The sequence below is a fragment of the Sebastes umbrosus genome, chromosome 13 (assembly GCF_015220745.1).
Source record: "Sebastes umbrosus isolate fSebUmb1 chromosome 13, fSebUmb1.pri, whole genome shotgun sequence".
Lineage (NCBI taxonomy): Eukaryota > Metazoa > Chordata > Actinopteri > Perciformes > Sebastidae > Sebastes > Sebastes umbrosus.
In genome coordinates, this window is record NC_051281.1 from 15,249,807 (window position 1) to 15,267,858 (window position 18,052).

Genomic DNA, 18,052 nt, shown 5'->3' on the forward strand with positions numbered 1-18,052 from the left:
TGATCACCTGACCGACATTCACAAACACACAAAACACTAATTGACACACCAAAACCTGCAGCTAAAAAAATCCCCCCGCAGTAAATGTATTTGATTATGAAAAGAAACATAGCTCAGAATGTGAAAGTGTTAACTGAAATCAAGGTTTACAGAGGACAAAACGGACATTCAGGTAAATGGCCCTGTATTTTGAAATCAGGCTTCATAAAGCATCCATGCAGAACTCAATCAGTATCCCATTATGATTTGTGCACTGGACCGTACATGTGAACTCAATATCAATCTTTTTATATGTCCAACTTTTCATTGTGTAACAAATCAATGATTCAAGCCCACATAGGTTGTAAGACACTAATGACTAATCTTTAAACAACAAAGACTCTATTGTGGGTGTCAGGGTGCCCTCTGCTGGTTACTCGACTCACATGTATGACTCTGAACATGATCATATTACAAATAAGAGGCAATAAGAGACTATTTCCTGTATCCCTCACTTCCTTCATTCCGGAGTTTCTCCCTCCTTTCATTAAATAAAGTATTAATTTAAAATGACTTAGTTGGTGACAGCTGACCGGAGGATCTGCCATCTCCTTTTCATTCACCGGAGTATGTTCAAGGACAAGTTGGGTCCCATTTAAAGCCCATTTAAAGAGTAAGGTTTTATACCAGCTGTCTGGCTTTAAAGCTGCGTTTCCACCAAGCAATGCAGTTCAGTTCGTTACACACAATGGTTATTTTCGCGTTTGCATTGGCAAAAGTTGTGGATAGTCCCTGGTACTTTTTTTTAGTACCAGCTCAGTCGAGGTTCAAAGCAAGCTGAGCCAATACTAGAAGGTGAACTAGAAGGTGAACTAGAAGGTGAACTAGAAGGTGAACTAGGGCTGGGCGATATGGAGAAAAACAAATTTCACTATGTTTTTGTCCAAATACCTCAATATAGATATTGTGACACTATTGTAGGTTTGATAATATATATATATATATATGTATATATATATATATACATATATATACATATATATATATATATATATATATGTATATATACATATATATACATATATATATATATATATATATATATATATATATGTATATATACATATATATACATATATATATATATATATATATATATATATATATATATATATAATATTGACATATTGCCCAGCCCTAATCCGCACCCACCCGACCCATTATGAGAGCCAGTCCACACCACCCAACCCGCAAATATATACTTTAATCAACCACCTGAACCCGATCCAATACGCAAACCGCCAACTTAATGGTGTTTACTTTATAGCGGCACATTGTCAAGACTGAGGACTGAGCCAAGGACAGAGACAAGGATATGTCTCGTCTTTTACACCCTCATAGTACGTGTTTCGTGAGAGTAGAGTTGCATGTGTTTACCACACAAGACAAAAACTGCAGGAACAGAACAAGAACACCAAGGAACAGAGGATCAAAAGGGCAGAGAAAAAACTATTGCGGTTCAAACAGGTCAAGGAGGTTTGGGAGTAACTGGGCAAGATCTTTGGAGAGCGAGGCCACGGTAGTCTTGATACCGAGAGGTCACAGCATCCTGAGATGACCGTGTTTCTGCGGTATTGCTTGTCTCTGCAGGCTTTGGGTAGTATTTTCTGAATATATAATGTAGATGACTCTGCAGGTCAAATCAGCACAAAATAACAAGGACACTGGCTCTGCGGCTCGTACACCGAAGCTATCAAGTGAATCGGACATTAGCTGGCTGTATTTACTGTCTATTTTACACTTCTAACAGGACTCCACACATAAAAATAAAGTGTATTAATTACAGCAAGCGTTCAGTAATTGTGCATTCCCATTTTGGGATAAAACGGCTCCACAGCATTAAACTTCCAGTTCTGTAAAAGTACATTTACATCGTGTTAGATCCAATCTCACATAATTTGCTTCAGAGATGTAAATACAGTAAATTGGAAAAGTGGTGGCTGTAATACACTGTACTAACAGGGCTTAATATATAAATCCTCATACCTATTTAGCAATAAGTGCCTTTCCATTCATTGTTAACGATGCCTGTATAGTAACCACTTTACCCACCAACAAACCTCAACAAGATTATGCCACACCAACAACAGTTGCCTCTCTCTTTATTGACACCCTGTCCTGTCTGTGCGTAACATTAACGTCATACACAGTAACAGCCCTGCTGTCCACTATGCCCTCCATTTACTCCCGAGCAGTCAGTGAATTTCCACCCCTCCACTCGGCCACTCTGCCTTCCGGCAATGGCCCTCTGTTCCCATTTCTGTCCTGGCCATCCAGGCGGACTGTTATGTGAAGCCAATATCAGCTGTGCCTGAAAACTGCACTTCCTCCCAGTAAACTGTGACCAGTGGGCAACTGAGCAAGCAGCCTGAACAATTAAGTGCTCCTTTCTGTCACCCATTCATTTAATCCTGTTTGTCTTTTAGTGTGCCACAAACAGAGAGCTTCACTGACGCAAGACGTCAGTACATCTACGCTGTTTGACTCTCCTGCCGCGGTGGCCCATATTTTTACATAATCACCATAACAGTTTAGGCATGAAGCGTTTGAGGTGCTGAAGAAAGTCAAGGTGCGTAGCTTGTGTTGACTGTAAATGCAACACTCTGGTGGACTTCTGTCGATCCCGGCACTCGGCCACAATTGTTCATGTTTAGTCAATAACGGAGTTATTTTACAAACATACCTTCTTCGCTCTCTGGGAGATCTTTGGTGCGCGACACAAAAGCTTTTCAACCAGATACTCTTTGTTCTGCAAGAGAAAAATATAAGTAAGAATCAAAAATATCATTAATAAACAGCGAATCAGCAGATTAAATTAATCAAAACTTAATGATGAGTCATAAAAATCTCAAGTATTGTGTTTTTAAATGGTAGCCCTTGAAGTACAAAAGGTGTATGAAAGTTTTGAAGGTTAAGTTATCTCTTTAAAATGTTAAAACCAGTTAGACCAGTGACTAAACCGGTTTAAATGGCAACAATACAATGAGGATCCAGTACTTGGTTAAAACTGCTAAATCATATTCATAAATTAACATTTTACAAACTCTGCTAACAGATGATACAGATAATTACTCTGTTTTGCATTGCAGATACTCAGCTTTTGAACAGCTTTTCCTGCCTAACTAGAACATCAGGACACCCTCGTAAATCATCATTATGTTCAAATATTAACAAAGACATAGACGAGGATATAGAATTGAATTAGGGAAAGATTTATAGGTTTCCCTTTAATTGTTGTCATTATTTCTGGAACAGTATATTATGATAAATACAGTGTCCTTGTGGACTTTTTATACTCTATGTCGGTTGATGTATCCAAGTATGTATAACCATCATAAGCTAATAAAAACCTCAACATGCGGGGCTGACTCATTGTCAGAGTTAGCTTGAAGCCATAAGCATAACACCAATAACAAAACCAAACAAAGGTGTCAAGTCATATATTTGAGATGAAACAAATACCTTGGCCTTTTGGAAGAATTTACACTTCAAAAGCTCCGCGGCTGTAGGCCTAGAGATACAGAAAATTACATTGTTGAAAATACATCACAACACAGCACTCTCTGCATGTTAATCAGGTGCTTTTTATTGATCACAAACTGCATCATCTCTCTTCGCTGAAATATTTGGTAGATATGTGGAATTGTGGTGCTAACCTTTTGGCAGGATCCTTCTGAAGGCACATTGTTATTAGCTTTCTAAACGATTTGCCGTATCTTTTTAGCACTTCCTTGTCTTCTACACCCGTCTCTAGAGTGGGTGGATCGTTCTGTAGGGTAAGCATTAAAACCTACAAAGACAGGGAAAAAAAAAAACGCTCAAAACCACCCTTACATTTCAGCAGCAGCACAAATGTTGTAGATGAGGAAAAGAAACTCAAAAGCAGGAAACTGTTTGTAGAAAAGAAATGTTTTGGGAAGTAAAAGCTACCGGTTCCTTTAGATAAAAGGTTTCCTCTTTATAACCTGTCTGGTTTCCCAGTTACAGCAAAAGCAGCCAGTCAGAATGTGTTCTAACAACGTTTTTTTTCTTGCTAATGTTGATGAAACTTCCCAGAAACAAGTCGGCTTAGAGGAAAGTTTAGTAAGCCGAGAGTTCACGGGCACTGCTTTGTTCTTTTTCTTTGACGGTGCTGGTGAAAGCTACAAAAATAGCTGTGATTAGGACTGCACACTGATTAAATAACAGCCAATAATAACACCCAGAGCACTCACCTTCATGGGAGGGTAGCGGTGATAGGGTGCAGAGCCCGTTGCTAACTCTATGGCTGTAATTCCAAAACTCCATATATCTGCTTTGAAATCATAGCCTCGAACCTGTGGGTGTACAATTACAATCATCTGTAATATCCAATACACTTAAATCTCTGGGGCTTTATTTTAATGTCGAGATTTAAGTGGTTAACATGTCAAAAATACATCAGCTAATAGCGTTCCATCAAGAAATGGATTAGTGCTAAGTGCAAGCTCAGGGAAATACATTTAATTTTTTTTTATGAGATATGATGACGTAACCAGCAGCTGCCTTTCTCACATAGACTCACCTGTTCCATCACCTCCGGCGCCATCCAGCACGGCGTGCCAACAAAGGTCTTTCGTACTTTGTTTCTAGTCATATCTCCCCCTGTGGCTAGGAATGCGCTCACTCCAAAATCTGGAAATATAGATAAACAACCAATGTATCATTCATATCTGAATTGAACGGGTATGTCGAAATGAACAAGGCTTCAGACAAGGCAACATTAAAAAAATGACAATACAGTATTTTATTAACTTAAAATTCTGTGTTAAACCACTTTTGCGTGTGACAGGCAATGTAATCTTTTTTCCTTTTATGTTAAAGGGACTATTTGTTCTATTTAGTTTTACTATTTTTCTACTGGTCTTTTGTTTTTAACTCAAGTGTTGTCTAATGTGAGGCATTTGTTTTTGTTAGTATGGAAGCTCCAAATAAAAGAAGAAAATAATCAAATGAGTTGAAGTACGGTATGATTATTTTAAACCATTTCTTACTTAAATTTACAGAACAATTACTGTATCGTGATATATACTGTTATCGAGATATAAAATGACATATATACGGTGATTTTGGCCATATTTCCCACCCTAAGTAGTATCACACCTGCAATTTGAACAGATCCATCTTCTCCCAGTAGTATGTTCCCAGCTTTCACATCCCTGAGGTCAACAAAATGCAAACACAGACAAACAACAGAGTCATGTGGAGCAGCATTGATTCTTCCGTTCGTGGAAACAAGTCCCACGACCCACCACATCTGGAACTGTGCCCAAGGGGCTGATAGAGGTTTGAGCCTGCCTCTCAGTGACCTTGAAATACAGCGAGTTTATAGAGAACACAACAACTGCTCTGCATGTTTTAACTTTACATTTTCTTATAACTTTAAGCCATTTGTTTAACTCTCTTATCCAGAGAGTGACAATATTTTATATGTTTATACGTTTTATACATTATGTTCACTTTCAACAGGGGATTGTTATTGCTAGGTTCTCTTACAATTAGTTCTTTAATTCTTATAATAAACTAATCAAAAACTAAAAATCAAAACAGCAAGCGTGTTAAAATGTTAAAAGTGTTACCGGTGAATCTGTCCATTTCTGTGCAGATAGTCCAGGCCCTCGAGGACTTCTTTTAATATCGAAGCAATAATGGGCTCGTCTAGCGCTCGATTTCTGTCCTCTTCTTTATTTGTGTGCTTAATTATATCCAGCATAGAGCCTAAAGAGACACCATAGACAAACAAAAACATTCAATACATTTTTCACATATTAATGACAAACACAAATCAGCTGCAGTGTTACTCTGAGTCATTACGTGATCAATATCCAGGAGCAAATTACTTCAGCGTCTGTTAATTGCTTGTTGTCCTTTAAACAGTAAAACGCAATAGGCAGTACATTAGAGTGAGTAACATCACTGCTGTAATTCCTTCAAAAGTGAGAGCCGTAAGCTATTTACAATAGCATGCAACCAAGAGTGTGCTACTGCTTCTTTAAAACTGTAATAAAGCCAGCTTAAAATACTGTGCTGAAAGAATACTTCAGGATTGATGTTTTTTATAGGATACATAATGGGAAATAGTGGTTAATGACTGATTATTGATTATTCTATGCAAGAAAAAAAACAACTTTTCAACAATCATTTGAGTCATATATATATTCTGGTAATTAATGTAGTCAAAGGACAATTAGTATACTCTATATGACAACACTGTTTTTTTTATTTGAGACAGTATAAGTGAGTTACAACCCAGGCAGCTGTTATATAGTTACCAGCAGATCAAAGCACAAACATGTAGCATCATAACATTCACGGAGCATTAATGCATTATAAAGCCAGAGGCAGGATTTGGTTCCAGGTAGCTTAGCAGCCGAAGCTTACCTCCGCTCAGAAGCTTCATCACTAACCAAAGTTCATCCTTCACCACAAAGGAGGTGTAGTAGGTGACAACGTTGGGATGGTAGCACTGGCTCATTGCTTGGATTTCTTTCTATTGTGAGAGAGAAAACGACAGGATATGACACGTCAAATTATATTAAACTGGACAGATTTTTGTGAACTTGTCTTTTAAAGGAACAGTGTGTAACATTTCAGGGGATCTATTAGCAGAAATTGAATATAATATTCATAACTGTGTTTTCATTAGTGCATAATCACATGAAACTAAGAATCGTTGTGCTTTCGTTAGCTTAGAATGAGCCCTTCATATCTACATAGGGAGCGGGTCCTCTACATGGAGTCTGCCATGTTGCGCCGCCCTACAGTAGCCCAGAAGGGACAAACCAAACACTGGCTCTAGAGGGAGCCTTTCATGTTTTTACGTTACCTGAAGGCCACTGTAGTTCTCTGACACGCTTGTAATGGTGCCTTCAAATGTCGTGTTTACTGTGTTCACGACAAGACTCCATATGAACACCCCCGCTTCTGAGCAAGGTGAACAGCCTTACGACGGTTTTGCACTCGGCGGCTCACGTTAAAGGGAGGAGTGAGCGGAGGGGTACTCAGTTGGTTGCAATCTGCAACCACACCACTAGATGCTGTCAAATCCTACACACTGTACCTTTAATCCCAACTTGTATTTTCTTTGTAATAATCTAAAAGATGCCAAAGTAATACAACCTATTAAGACATAATATACGACCTTACAGCAAATGATTCAGTATTACAACCTTTTAGGCGTATTATTAATGAATATCGTTATCAGACTTGCACAGAACAATAATATGGATCAAAGGAAAGGTAATAGTACAGCATTGGATAGTGATACAAAAACACACACTTAGAGAATAAGCCCGTATTTATTGTACTCACCAATAGCTCATCCATGCTGGTCTGGCATTTTTCCAAGTTTATTCTCTTTATGGCGACGCGCTCCTGTCTGGGGGTACAGAGGGCTGCCTGCACCACAGCTGTGGCCCCGCTGCCTGGAATCACAGCCACATAAGAGTACTGACAAAGTGGACGGGAACAAAGAGGGACGCACAGCTGGAAAACAACTCTTAACTTCAGCATCGCTCTGTAGCTTTATTATGGTATCTGTCTGGCCTTCTGTTCCTCAGGTTTTGTGTTTATGTTACGGTATTCCTCTTTCATGTGTGCTGGCGGACAATGACATGAGCCAACTTTGAGTACAGCACGTTTTTTTCCTTCAACATGATGGGTTGTTTACTTGGTTCATTACAAATCAGGCCATGCTGGAGTAGTGAAGTTCTTCACAATAAGGAGCTGTGACACATAGCGTATTGCTTTCCAACTGTTCGTGTCAGATAAGGAGGAGAAGAGAACACGTGAGATCTGACTGCTCACCAGTTGATTGTGAGAACAGAGGGGGGGGTCTCACTAACTCATCACAGTCAGCAGCACACAGCTGTGGTGCTACTTCTTATCAGTAATGATAGGACTCGTCAGCTCATCTGCACAGTGCATGCATGTGCCAAAAATATTCAGGCAACTTCCTTTTGCGCTATTTCAGTACATTCGAGATTTTCATTGTTGTTTTATTTAGTAATTTCTAAAATTAAATGATTCATGACAACACTGAAATTAAGCATTCTGTGACATATGCTGGGAACTTTTTAAAACTCTGAAGAAGTAGAATTACAGGAAGAAAATCCCCCCAAAAAATTCCCACAGAACATGTAGCTGTTTCATAAATCTACAACAGACATATCCATAGTCTTCCAAGTAATAGTGTCACAAAACACACAACCACGGGGTGAATCGTGATAACAACTCGCATTAAACACTTAGTCTATACAGTATATTGTCAAATTCATATTTTTTAGGTATGTATTAGGGCTGTGACTAATGATAATTTTCATTTTCGATTAATCTGTTGATTATTTTCTCGATTAATCGATTAGTTGTTTGGTCTATAAAATGTCAGAAAATGACGATCAGTGTTTCACAAGATGACGTCCTCAAGTGTCATGTTTTGTCCACAACGCAAAGATATTCAGTTTACTGTCACAGCGGAGTAAAGAAACCAGAAAATATTCACATTTAAGAAGCTGGAATCAGAGAATTTGGACATTTTTTCTTTAAAAAATTGTGAAACCAATTAATTGCTATCAAAATAGTTGGCGATTTATTTAATAGTTGACAACTCTTTGCAGCTCTATGTATATAAACAAGGCTTAACAATTGATTGACCATGTCCACTGCCTTTGACCCATGGCTATTGTGAGAGTAAGAGCTTAAACAATTAGTCAATTAATCGATTACAGAAAATGATTCGCCAACTATTAGGGTAGTCATTAAGCAAAAGAAAAGTTCCAGCTTCTCTAATGCAAGGATTTACTGCTTTTCTCTGTTCTGTATGACTGTAAATTGAATATCTCTGAGTTTCAGACTGTTGGTAGGACATGAAAGGCACGTTTTAAGACATAACTCTTGGGCTCTGACAAAATATGATGGTCATTTTTTCACTCTTTTCTAACATTTAACAGACTTATTGATTCATGAAAAAAATCAACAGATAATATTATAATATTACATATAATATATATATATATAATATAATAATATAACAGATAATAATCAATAACAAAACTAATAGTTAGTTACAGCCCTGCTAGAAGTTGAGTCTCACTTTTTATTTAGGGTAACTTTTATTAGCATTAAAATACTGTCGCCACTATTTTCAATCTTTTCCAACATTTAACAGACTATATGATTAATGAAAAAAAATCAACAGAGAAATCAATAACAAAATACTAATCAGTTAAAGCCCAGCTAGAAGTTGAGTGTCACTTTTTATTTAGAGCATTTCAAAGTTTTAGTGAAATTGAAATACTGTAGCACAGATAATAATATTCAGAATCATAATAGTATAGTAATAATTATAATAGTGGCAACAGTATTTCAAAGTACATGTCACATTTGAAACATTGCCCACTTGTCTTGAGAAGATGGGATATTTAATTCTGTTCAAGTGTCATCACAGATAACACAAGTGAAATAACACATGGGGTTTTTACACAGACATTTGTGATTTACAGACTAAATGATTAATGAAAAAAAATCAACAGAGAAATCAATAACAAAATACTAATCAGTTAAAGCCCAGCTAGAAGTTGAGTCTCACTTTTTATTTGGAGCATTTCAAAGTTTTAGTGACATTAAAATACTGTAGTACAGATAATAATATTTATAACCATAATAGTATAGTAATAATTATAATAGTGGCAACACTTTTTTATTTGGAGCATTTCAAAGTTTGAGTGACATTGAAATACTGTAGTACAGATAATTATATTCAGAATCATAATAGTATAGTAATAATTATAATAGTGGCTACAGTATTTCAAAGTACATTTGAAACATTGCCCACTTGTCTTAAGAAGATATTTAATTTTATCTAAGAGTCATCACAGATATGTGAAATAACACATGTTTTTTTTTTACACAGCCATCTGTGATTTTAGTAATGGCTAATAAACTATAATCATAATAGTATCGTAATAATTATAATAGTGGCAACACTTTTTATTTAGAGCATTTCAAAGTTTTAAAGACATTGAAATACTGTAGTACAGATAATAATATTCATAATCATAATAGTATAGTAATAATTATAATAGTGGCAACAGTATTTCAAAGTACATGTCACATTTGAAACATTGCCCACTTGTCTTGAGAAGATGGGACATTTAATTCTGTTCAAGTGTCATCAAGTGGAATAACACATGGGGGTTTTTACACAGCCATCTGTGATTTTAGTAATGGCTAATAAAACTGGACACGTGCCATAAACTGGCATCTCTGGAGTAGCTCTCTATTATAGGAGCGACTAACATCGCACTTGAAAGTGACATTTCCAGCCCAGTGCAGTAACCTGTATTTGGGCTTCATCACTAACCCAGCTGATGAACACCGGTAGTGTGAACGTGCCTGTTAACATCCGCATTGCAAAGCATTGCAGGAGGCTGCTGCACATGAGAAAAAGCCGGTAGGCCTCTCATCTTCATTGCCCAGCTGATAAACCCGATAATATACAGCGTCCATCACTAACCTATGACTTCCTGCAGCTCGTACGACTCCCTGGTAATTGGCCAGCTGGTTGTCAGAGCCGGTTGCGGATGGTGGAGGTTGTGGAGGAGGACAGGAGCCGGAGAGTCGCCTTGATCCGCCATGATGAGGATGATTCTGCGTTAGTTAGCAGCTTCTCTCTCACAGACAGAGAGACGGAGAGACAGAGAGAGAGACAGGAGAGAGAGAGAGAGAGCGAGAGCGAGAGCGAGAGAGAGTCAAGTTTGACCTCACCTCCTCTGTACAAATGTCAGCTGGCGGCTGCAGCAGAGCAACTATACCGCCAGCGATGACACACAACCCGGAAAATAACGGACCGCCGCACAAGTGAAGTGCGCGCGCAATTACGCACACAATCACGCGCACCATGCCAGTGACATATGATGACTACACACCATTCAAAACACACACACAGGAAGACATTGATTCAAATAACTATTGATATTTTTTAGGAGACTATACCAGGCTGCAATCCAGATCTTTAATTAAATGTGAATTTATTAAACAAGTATGTTAAAAAATACTGTCTAGAGGTTGATTTATTATTATTATTATCAGGTAAAAACGACTTGGCAGCTGCTTTGTGTGAGACAGTAACACGGATGTGTGACGATTTCATGTGTCACATGTATATTCACAACTGCAAGTGATGTTATTGACACTGGCCAGTAGATGGAGCCACTGCATCTTTATATTATCCAGTGTGTGATGATGACTTGAGGGACTAAATAGTCACCACTGCTCCAAACTGAACAACTGAATGTACATAACGAGATAGATAGATGGATAGATATATAGATATATATATATATAGATAGATAGATAGATAGATAGATAGATAGTAACTCTATTGATCCCGAGGGAAATTCAAGTTTCCATAATGCATCACAGTTCCATAATGCAAAACATGTTCGTAAAAAGGCAGTAAAAAAGTTAGTAGTGCAAAGTACAAAGTACAAACAAATATACCAGATATAAAAATACAAGATGAAGAAAACTGTTAAAACTGAATATAGTGCAGGGTAACAGCTGTGATACACGACTATTAAAAAAGTGAATATAGTGCAGAAGAGACTGTTAAAAATGAATATTAGAGCTGAAACTATCAATCAATTAATCAATTTGTCAATAGACATCAATTTTGTCTATAATTAATCGATTAAAAAGTCGATTGGAGTAATTTTTCAAGCAAAAATTCCAAACATTGTCTATTTCTCAAGTGTGGATATGTCCTGCTTCCTTTGTTTTATGTGATAGTAAATTAAATGTTGGTAAGACAAAACAAAATCCAGAGAATAATCATCAGATTAATCTATATTTGAAATAATCATAAGTTGCTAATGTGGAAGACCACCTGTGGTCAAAACATTGTCATATCCTGATAGAGATATAGAAGAATTGGGAGCAAGCAGAACCCATTTTCATTCACATATCTTGAGGTCAGAGGTCAAGAGACCCCTTTAAAAAATGGCCATGCCAGTTTTTCCTCACCAAAATGTAGTGCAAGTTTGGAGAGTTATTTAACCTCCTTCATGACAAGCTACTGTGGCATGGTTGCTACCGATGGATTTCTTAGGTTCTTTCTAGTTTCATGTGAAACCAGTATCTTCACTAACTTTAAAACTGATACTAGGTCATATATGAATTTCACATCCCTGAGGTCAACTACATCACACTGCCAGTAGGTGGGGTGGTTTGTCAACATTATGTGTAGTCTTGCTTTAAGTGTTGCCATATTAATTGCACTTAAATCATAAAAATTGATTAACTATCAGTTTGAATTTGGCACTAATAATACATTAAAGGTGACACCTCACCTGGTATGGCAGGTTATTGTGGGGTTTCCTGCTATAATATAACAGCAAGAGATGTGTAAAAACTATACTGGAATAAACAAAACAAAAAAGCCCATTCAGTCTTCTGAAAGTCAGCTCATAGAACCCATTTACATTCAAATATCTTGAGGTCAGAGGTCAAGGGACCCCTTTGAAAATGGCCATGACAGTTTTTCCTCACCAACATGTAGTGCAAGTTCAGAGCGTTATTTAACGTCCTTCCCAACAACCTACTATGACATGGTTGGTGCCAATGGATTTCTTAGGTTTTCTTAAGTAGGTATCTTCACTAGCTTTAAAACTAAACCCACTACAACGATTAAAACGAGTAAACAATAATACTAGGTCATATACTGTATGAATTTCACATCCCTGAGGTCAACTACATCACACTGCCAATAGGTGGCATGGTTTGCCAACATTATGTAGTCTTGCCTAAGTGTTCCCATATTAATTGCACTTAAATCATAAAAATTGATTAACTATCAGTTTGAATTTGGCACTAATAACACATTAAAGGTGACACCTCACCTGGTGGGCAGGTTATTGTGGTGTTTCCTGCTATAATATAACAGCAAGAGATGTGTAAAACTATAGTAATAATAAACAAAAACAAAAAAGCCATTCAGTCTGCTGAAGTCATGTGGAAACCTGCTGTTAAGGTTGAGCTTTACGCAAAAAGGTGCGACACAAAGCGTGGTATAGCCGGCACACCGCCTTGTATTGCATGACATTTCAACGCACCAATCAGTCGCTGAGGAGCTGATTGAGTCTACTTCCCTACACTGGAATAGCTGAGGGGAAGCGGACGGACGGCGGATCTTTAGCTTCGGATATCTCATCATCAGCCGAGTCTGCACGGTCAGATCGCCCTGAGAGAGACCTCCAGGATACAGCCATCGATTTCCTCTGTCACGGTGTCTGCTGCAGGACAGATGGCCGGTATTTTGGCGTGGTTTTGGAACGAGAGGTTCTGGCTCCCTCACAATGTAACCTGGGCTGACTTAAAAAACACAGATGAAGCAACCTTCCCGCAAGCCGAGGATCTCTATCTGGCGTGTCCTTTAGCATTCTGCATCTTTATGATCCGGCTGGTTTTCGAAAGGTATGGTAATAAAAAAAAAAAATAAAAAAAAGCACATGCGGTGTATACCAGGTGGATCTGTGTTTTGTTTTGTTGTGTCGATGGGGGAAATGTGCTCCGGTTGAATGATGCAGCAACACCATGTTTTGTCAGTCTGCTATCTCAACAATGGTTATCTTGGTTAGCCCACAAATCAGCTCGGGTTGATCATCCTTCTCTATGCAGGCCTGCAGCATTACACGCGCTGTCTGCATTTGATGCATCTGTCAGAGAGAGAGAGAGAGCAGCTCACAAGCCAAGTTGCCATACCTGTCCAAAATCCAGACAGTTACTGACTGTCCTCTCAGCTCAGACCTGAACCTGATGAACAAAGAATCATGCTGGAGACAAGGCTCCCTTTTTTACTAAGCTGGGTGGTTTTGTTTTAACTCTACTGCTCCACTTATGTGATATGGTGTGTGTTGCATCATCTCATCTATGACTATTATTGTACATTTATCAATAGAAGCACAGAGCCATGGTGGTCACAGCATATGTGGGTCAGAAGTCTCTTGAGGGAGTAGTGAGTGAGTGAGGCCTTTAATATCCCCCACTAAACCTGTCACTCATGTTCAGTATTTATCCCTGAAAATATAATAATAAAGGGAAGATTATCTGAAACAGAGAAGGCAACAGCCCAAATGTATGACTTAAAGGTGTTAAATCCACTGCATATACTGTATCATTAATGTATTCATTGTGTTTTGTTTATGTACATAGTTAACTTGTTAACTTGAGCAGCTATTCGTGCATCACTGCTTGCCAAAAAAAATCAATTCAAGTGTTTTACCAAAATGCAATCAGAAATTTGCAGACGGCACATGATTTGTAATTGTGGTTTATAATGCCAAATGCTCTGTGTCAAAAGCAGTGTCCGAAATTAACTTTTTTTTACTCACCGGCCAAGGGGACTGGTAGATGGAAAAATAATAAATTGCATTTTTGTGTCACATGTACATTTGTTTCACTACATTTCATTGAGATAATTTAGTATATACTTAGAGAAGAGGCCAGAGCAAAATTTGAAGCAAAATTATTTAAATATTTTGACGGTTTATCAATTCAAGCCTGAATACTAATTTAGGCTTGGGCAGTATCTATTTTTTCATACCTTCCTGACATTTCACCAGGTATAGGCTACGAAGGCTACTACGGGACAACAGGACACTGTTAGTCTCGAGCCCTGACGGTAGAAAAACAAATACCATCACGTTTTCAGAATTTTGGCATCAATCGACTTGGTAACTTTATTGGTTTTCGTAATATTCCGTGTGTGTGTAAGTAAGACTCCGATACAAACAGCAGAGGCCCGTAAATGACAGCAAAACGTGGTAGAGACTCTCAGTGTAACCGAGCTTCTACTTTTTTATTACATGACTATTTTGGTACAAACATTTACCTGCCAGAGTGGCAGATAGCCTTCCGAGATTTAGTCGCCAAACGGAAAATCTACCCGCATTTGGCACTTAAGGGCGTTCATTTTGGACCCTGGTCAAAAGGACAAAAAAAATTATTTTATTTTTTTATTCTACATGGAAATGTTAACCTTTCAACCAACAGTGGTCTTCCTCAAGATGACATGTGGAAAACCACTTATGGTCAACACATTGTCATGTCCTAGTAGAGTAAAAAAAGAATTGGGAGCCAGCAGATGCACATATCCAGGTGCAGATAACTGTTACCCAGCAGCACCTGCAAACAATTTATGGATATGCATGTGATTGCCTGCCTTGAGTCCCCATCCCCTAAATATAAACACTTCACATTTAATTCACCTCAAGTCTCTGTGTTGATCTAGAATGGTGTCATGATATTTTAATTGCAGGTTTATTGCGAGACCATGTGCCATGGGCCTGAAGATCCAAACCAACGGGCCACAAAAAGCGCAACCCAACGCAATCCTGGAGAAGGTTTTCACTGCTATAACCAAGGTGGCGCATGTGTTCTCGGTATTATTTTTTATGTCACTTGTGCTACAATGGAAACTAAATCTAAGATATGGAGTGTGTGTATCTTGTCTTGCCAGCACCCAGATGAGAAGAGGTTGGAGGGCCTGTCCAAGCAGCTCGACTGGGATGTGCGGACCATCCAGCGCTGGTTCAGACAACGCCGGAACCAGGAGAAGCCCAGCACTCTCGCACGATTCTGTGAAAGCATGTAAGGAAAATCACTTTTAAACACCACATTGTACTCTAACTTAGCTGCAAGCTATTTTTCTCTGCAAGTTTTAACAACCAACAAGTTCGTGGAAATTAACCTGCACCGATTTTTAACTTGCCTGAGGTAGTGAAGAGCATATCTGCTTTATTGTTTTCATGTGAATTATTAGTTTTGTTGTTGGCTGGTAATACAGTTGTAGGTGAAGACTGATTTGCATAGGCTTCAGCACTCATCCATAGTGTGACAGTAGTAAAAGTAGACATAATGTTCAGTATGACTGATAACTTCATCAGAGCAGGTATCCTGTTTCCGCAAGTTCATTTTCATATTGTATGGAAATGAAGGGGAACTCCGCAGCTGCTTAATATCACACCTTTCCAGAAACAACATTATTTACTTAATGGTGGCAGTAATATAAAGGTGACTTTTAGGGCGATAACTAGAGCTGCAACGATTAATCTATTAATCTAAAGTCTTGGTTGTAAACTATTAAATGAAACGCCAACTATTTTGATAATGGATTAATTGGTTTGAGTAATTTTTTAAGAAAAAAAAGTCAAAATTCTCTGATTTAAGCTTCTTAAATGTGAATATTTTCTGGTTTCTTTACTCCTCTGTGACAGTAAACTGACTATCTTTGAGTTGTGGACAAAACAAGACATTTGAGGACGTCATCTTAGGCTTTGGGAAACATTGATCAACATTTTCTGACATTTTATAGACCAATGAAAATAATCGTTAGTTGCAGCCCTAGCTATAACAAATTTTCATTATGAATTAATCTTAAAGTATGCAGAAAGTGTTGGGCATCATTGGACAAAAATTCCATAATAACCTTTCAGCATATTGTAATTCAAGTGTTCTGAGAGATCACTAGACTTATGCACCTCCTCATGGCTGTTTTCAGTTTTAACCAGTTAACCTCCGTTTTAAAAAATCACAGGTCACTTCAGAGAGAGTGTTCCTATTGAACGTTCCTGTTGGCTGTGCTCCTGCTTGTTGGCGGTGCTTGGTATTTCCTCAACTTATCTCAACATGACTGCCGGGTCACAAACTTTCTCATTTTACAGCTAAACAGTACACTACAAGATGTTTCTGAAAACATTTGAGAAGAGAAATAGACATTACAGTAACAGAATATTGATTCATATTTGATCAGATCGTCAGTGACCCCTCAGTCGACATGAAATTCTTGAAGTCCAGCCGTCTTTTTTTTTAAGATCTATGAAGAACTTTGTGCTCTTGTAAACAGATTAATCATAAACACATTGGTTGTATAGATATGAATGGTGATGACGAAGCAAAAAAGTCACACCCAAGCATGGTGAGATGGGGTCTGTGTTTCAACACGGGTCGGGTGGTTTGCCGACATCGCCGGTGACCCCTCGCACTGAGGAAAAGTCGCGCAGCGTGCACCACGGTCCCGGGAAGCGGCGAGATCTGGGCGACGGGTGCTGAAAAGCTCACGGTTGGAGCCCTGAGCCCCCTTTTCCCCGGGCCTTTTCAAGCCGAGAGCCAGTCACGGCGCACTGTTGTGTACCGCAGCCCCGTCACCCTGACCCGCTGAGTTGAATCCCCCGGGCAGACTGCGTATTGAACAGCCAAATCCAAGTCCAATCAAAAAATTCTGATTCGGGTACAGCCCTAAATGTTGGTATGGTCCTTTAACAGCCATTATGGTGGTACTTCAGTTTTGGTAAACCGTCACGGTATCTTACATGGCTTATGAAGATCACAACATGAATGCTGCTGGTGCTGCTGTGGGATAATAGTCAAATGTCCCAGTGCGAACCAACAAACCCACTCAGACTGTAACAGAGAACTGGCTAATCTGCAGTAGAGCGTTTGCCATCAGGGAGATTGTAGTTACTTAGCAGTGTGATGTTAAAGGCCAACAAGCGAGTGTGGCTGTCAGAGCATAGTCATGTCTGACACCAGTAGAGCCAATCTGGCAGTTTGAGACACAGGGAGCCTCACATCCTCTGATTCGCCTCAGGCTGTTGTTCACTCAGGAGAACACTGCTGGCTGATAAAACCACTGGACTCCACTTACAACCTCACAGAGGAATCTGTGAAAGCAAACCTGCTTTCTTGTACACCAGAAGAGACCGAGTTTGACCTCCTCTGTGATATGTTTGAGCATGCTTAGCTGGCATTAGCAACAACTGTACCAAACAACTGTACCAAAGCTGTTATCTGCATGCAACATAATTGACTGCAGATGATATTGGGCATAGCAATAGTTTGGCCAGGTTGTCTCAGTTGCTTACGGTGCAGTTCTCTAAATGGGCCGGCTTCAGTCCTTCCAGCAGTGATTGTGCTCTAATTAGGCCCTCATGCACAGCTG

General features: G+C 38.7%; 1 protein-coding gene across 10 annotated transcripts in view; it reads right to left on the minus strand.

Moving 5' to 3' along the window:
- stk39 (serine threonine kinase 39) overlaps window positions 1-18,052 on the minus strand; it is a 43,244-nt gene that overhangs the window by 18,205 nt on the left and 6,987 nt on the right. For 6 of the 10 annotated variants that reach the window (XM_037789809.1, XM_037789810.1, XM_037789813.1 and 3 more), the window contains 11 exons: window positions 15,575-15,690; window positions 10,571-10,704; window positions 7,369-7,481; window positions 6,439-6,547; window positions 5,637-5,775; window positions 5,161-5,216; window positions 4,583-4,692; window positions 4,254-4,355; window positions 3,696-3,829; window positions 3,502-3,550; window positions 2,723-2,788 (listed from right to left, as the gene is read on the minus strand). In XM_037789809.1, the coding sequence (XP_037645737.1) occupies window positions 2,723-2,788; window positions 3,502-3,550; window positions 3,696-3,829; window positions 4,254-4,355; window positions 4,583-4,692; window positions 5,161-5,216; window positions 5,637-5,775; window positions 6,439-6,547; window positions 7,369-7,481; window positions 10,571-10,704; window positions 15,575-15,633 (1,071 nt within the window). In that variant the 5' untranslated portion in view covers window positions 15,634-15,690. Of the gene's footprint in view, window positions 1-2,722; window positions 2,789-3,501; window positions 3,551-3,695; window positions 3,830-4,253; window positions 4,356-4,582; window positions 4,693-5,160; window positions 5,217-5,636; window positions 5,776-6,438; window positions 6,548-7,368; window positions 7,482-10,570; window positions 10,721-13,815; window positions 14,503-15,574; window positions 15,699-18,052 lie in introns of those variants that run through there. The other 4 variants (XM_037789816.1, XM_037789817.1, XM_037789815.1 and 1 more) reach the window with 4 other exon arrangements.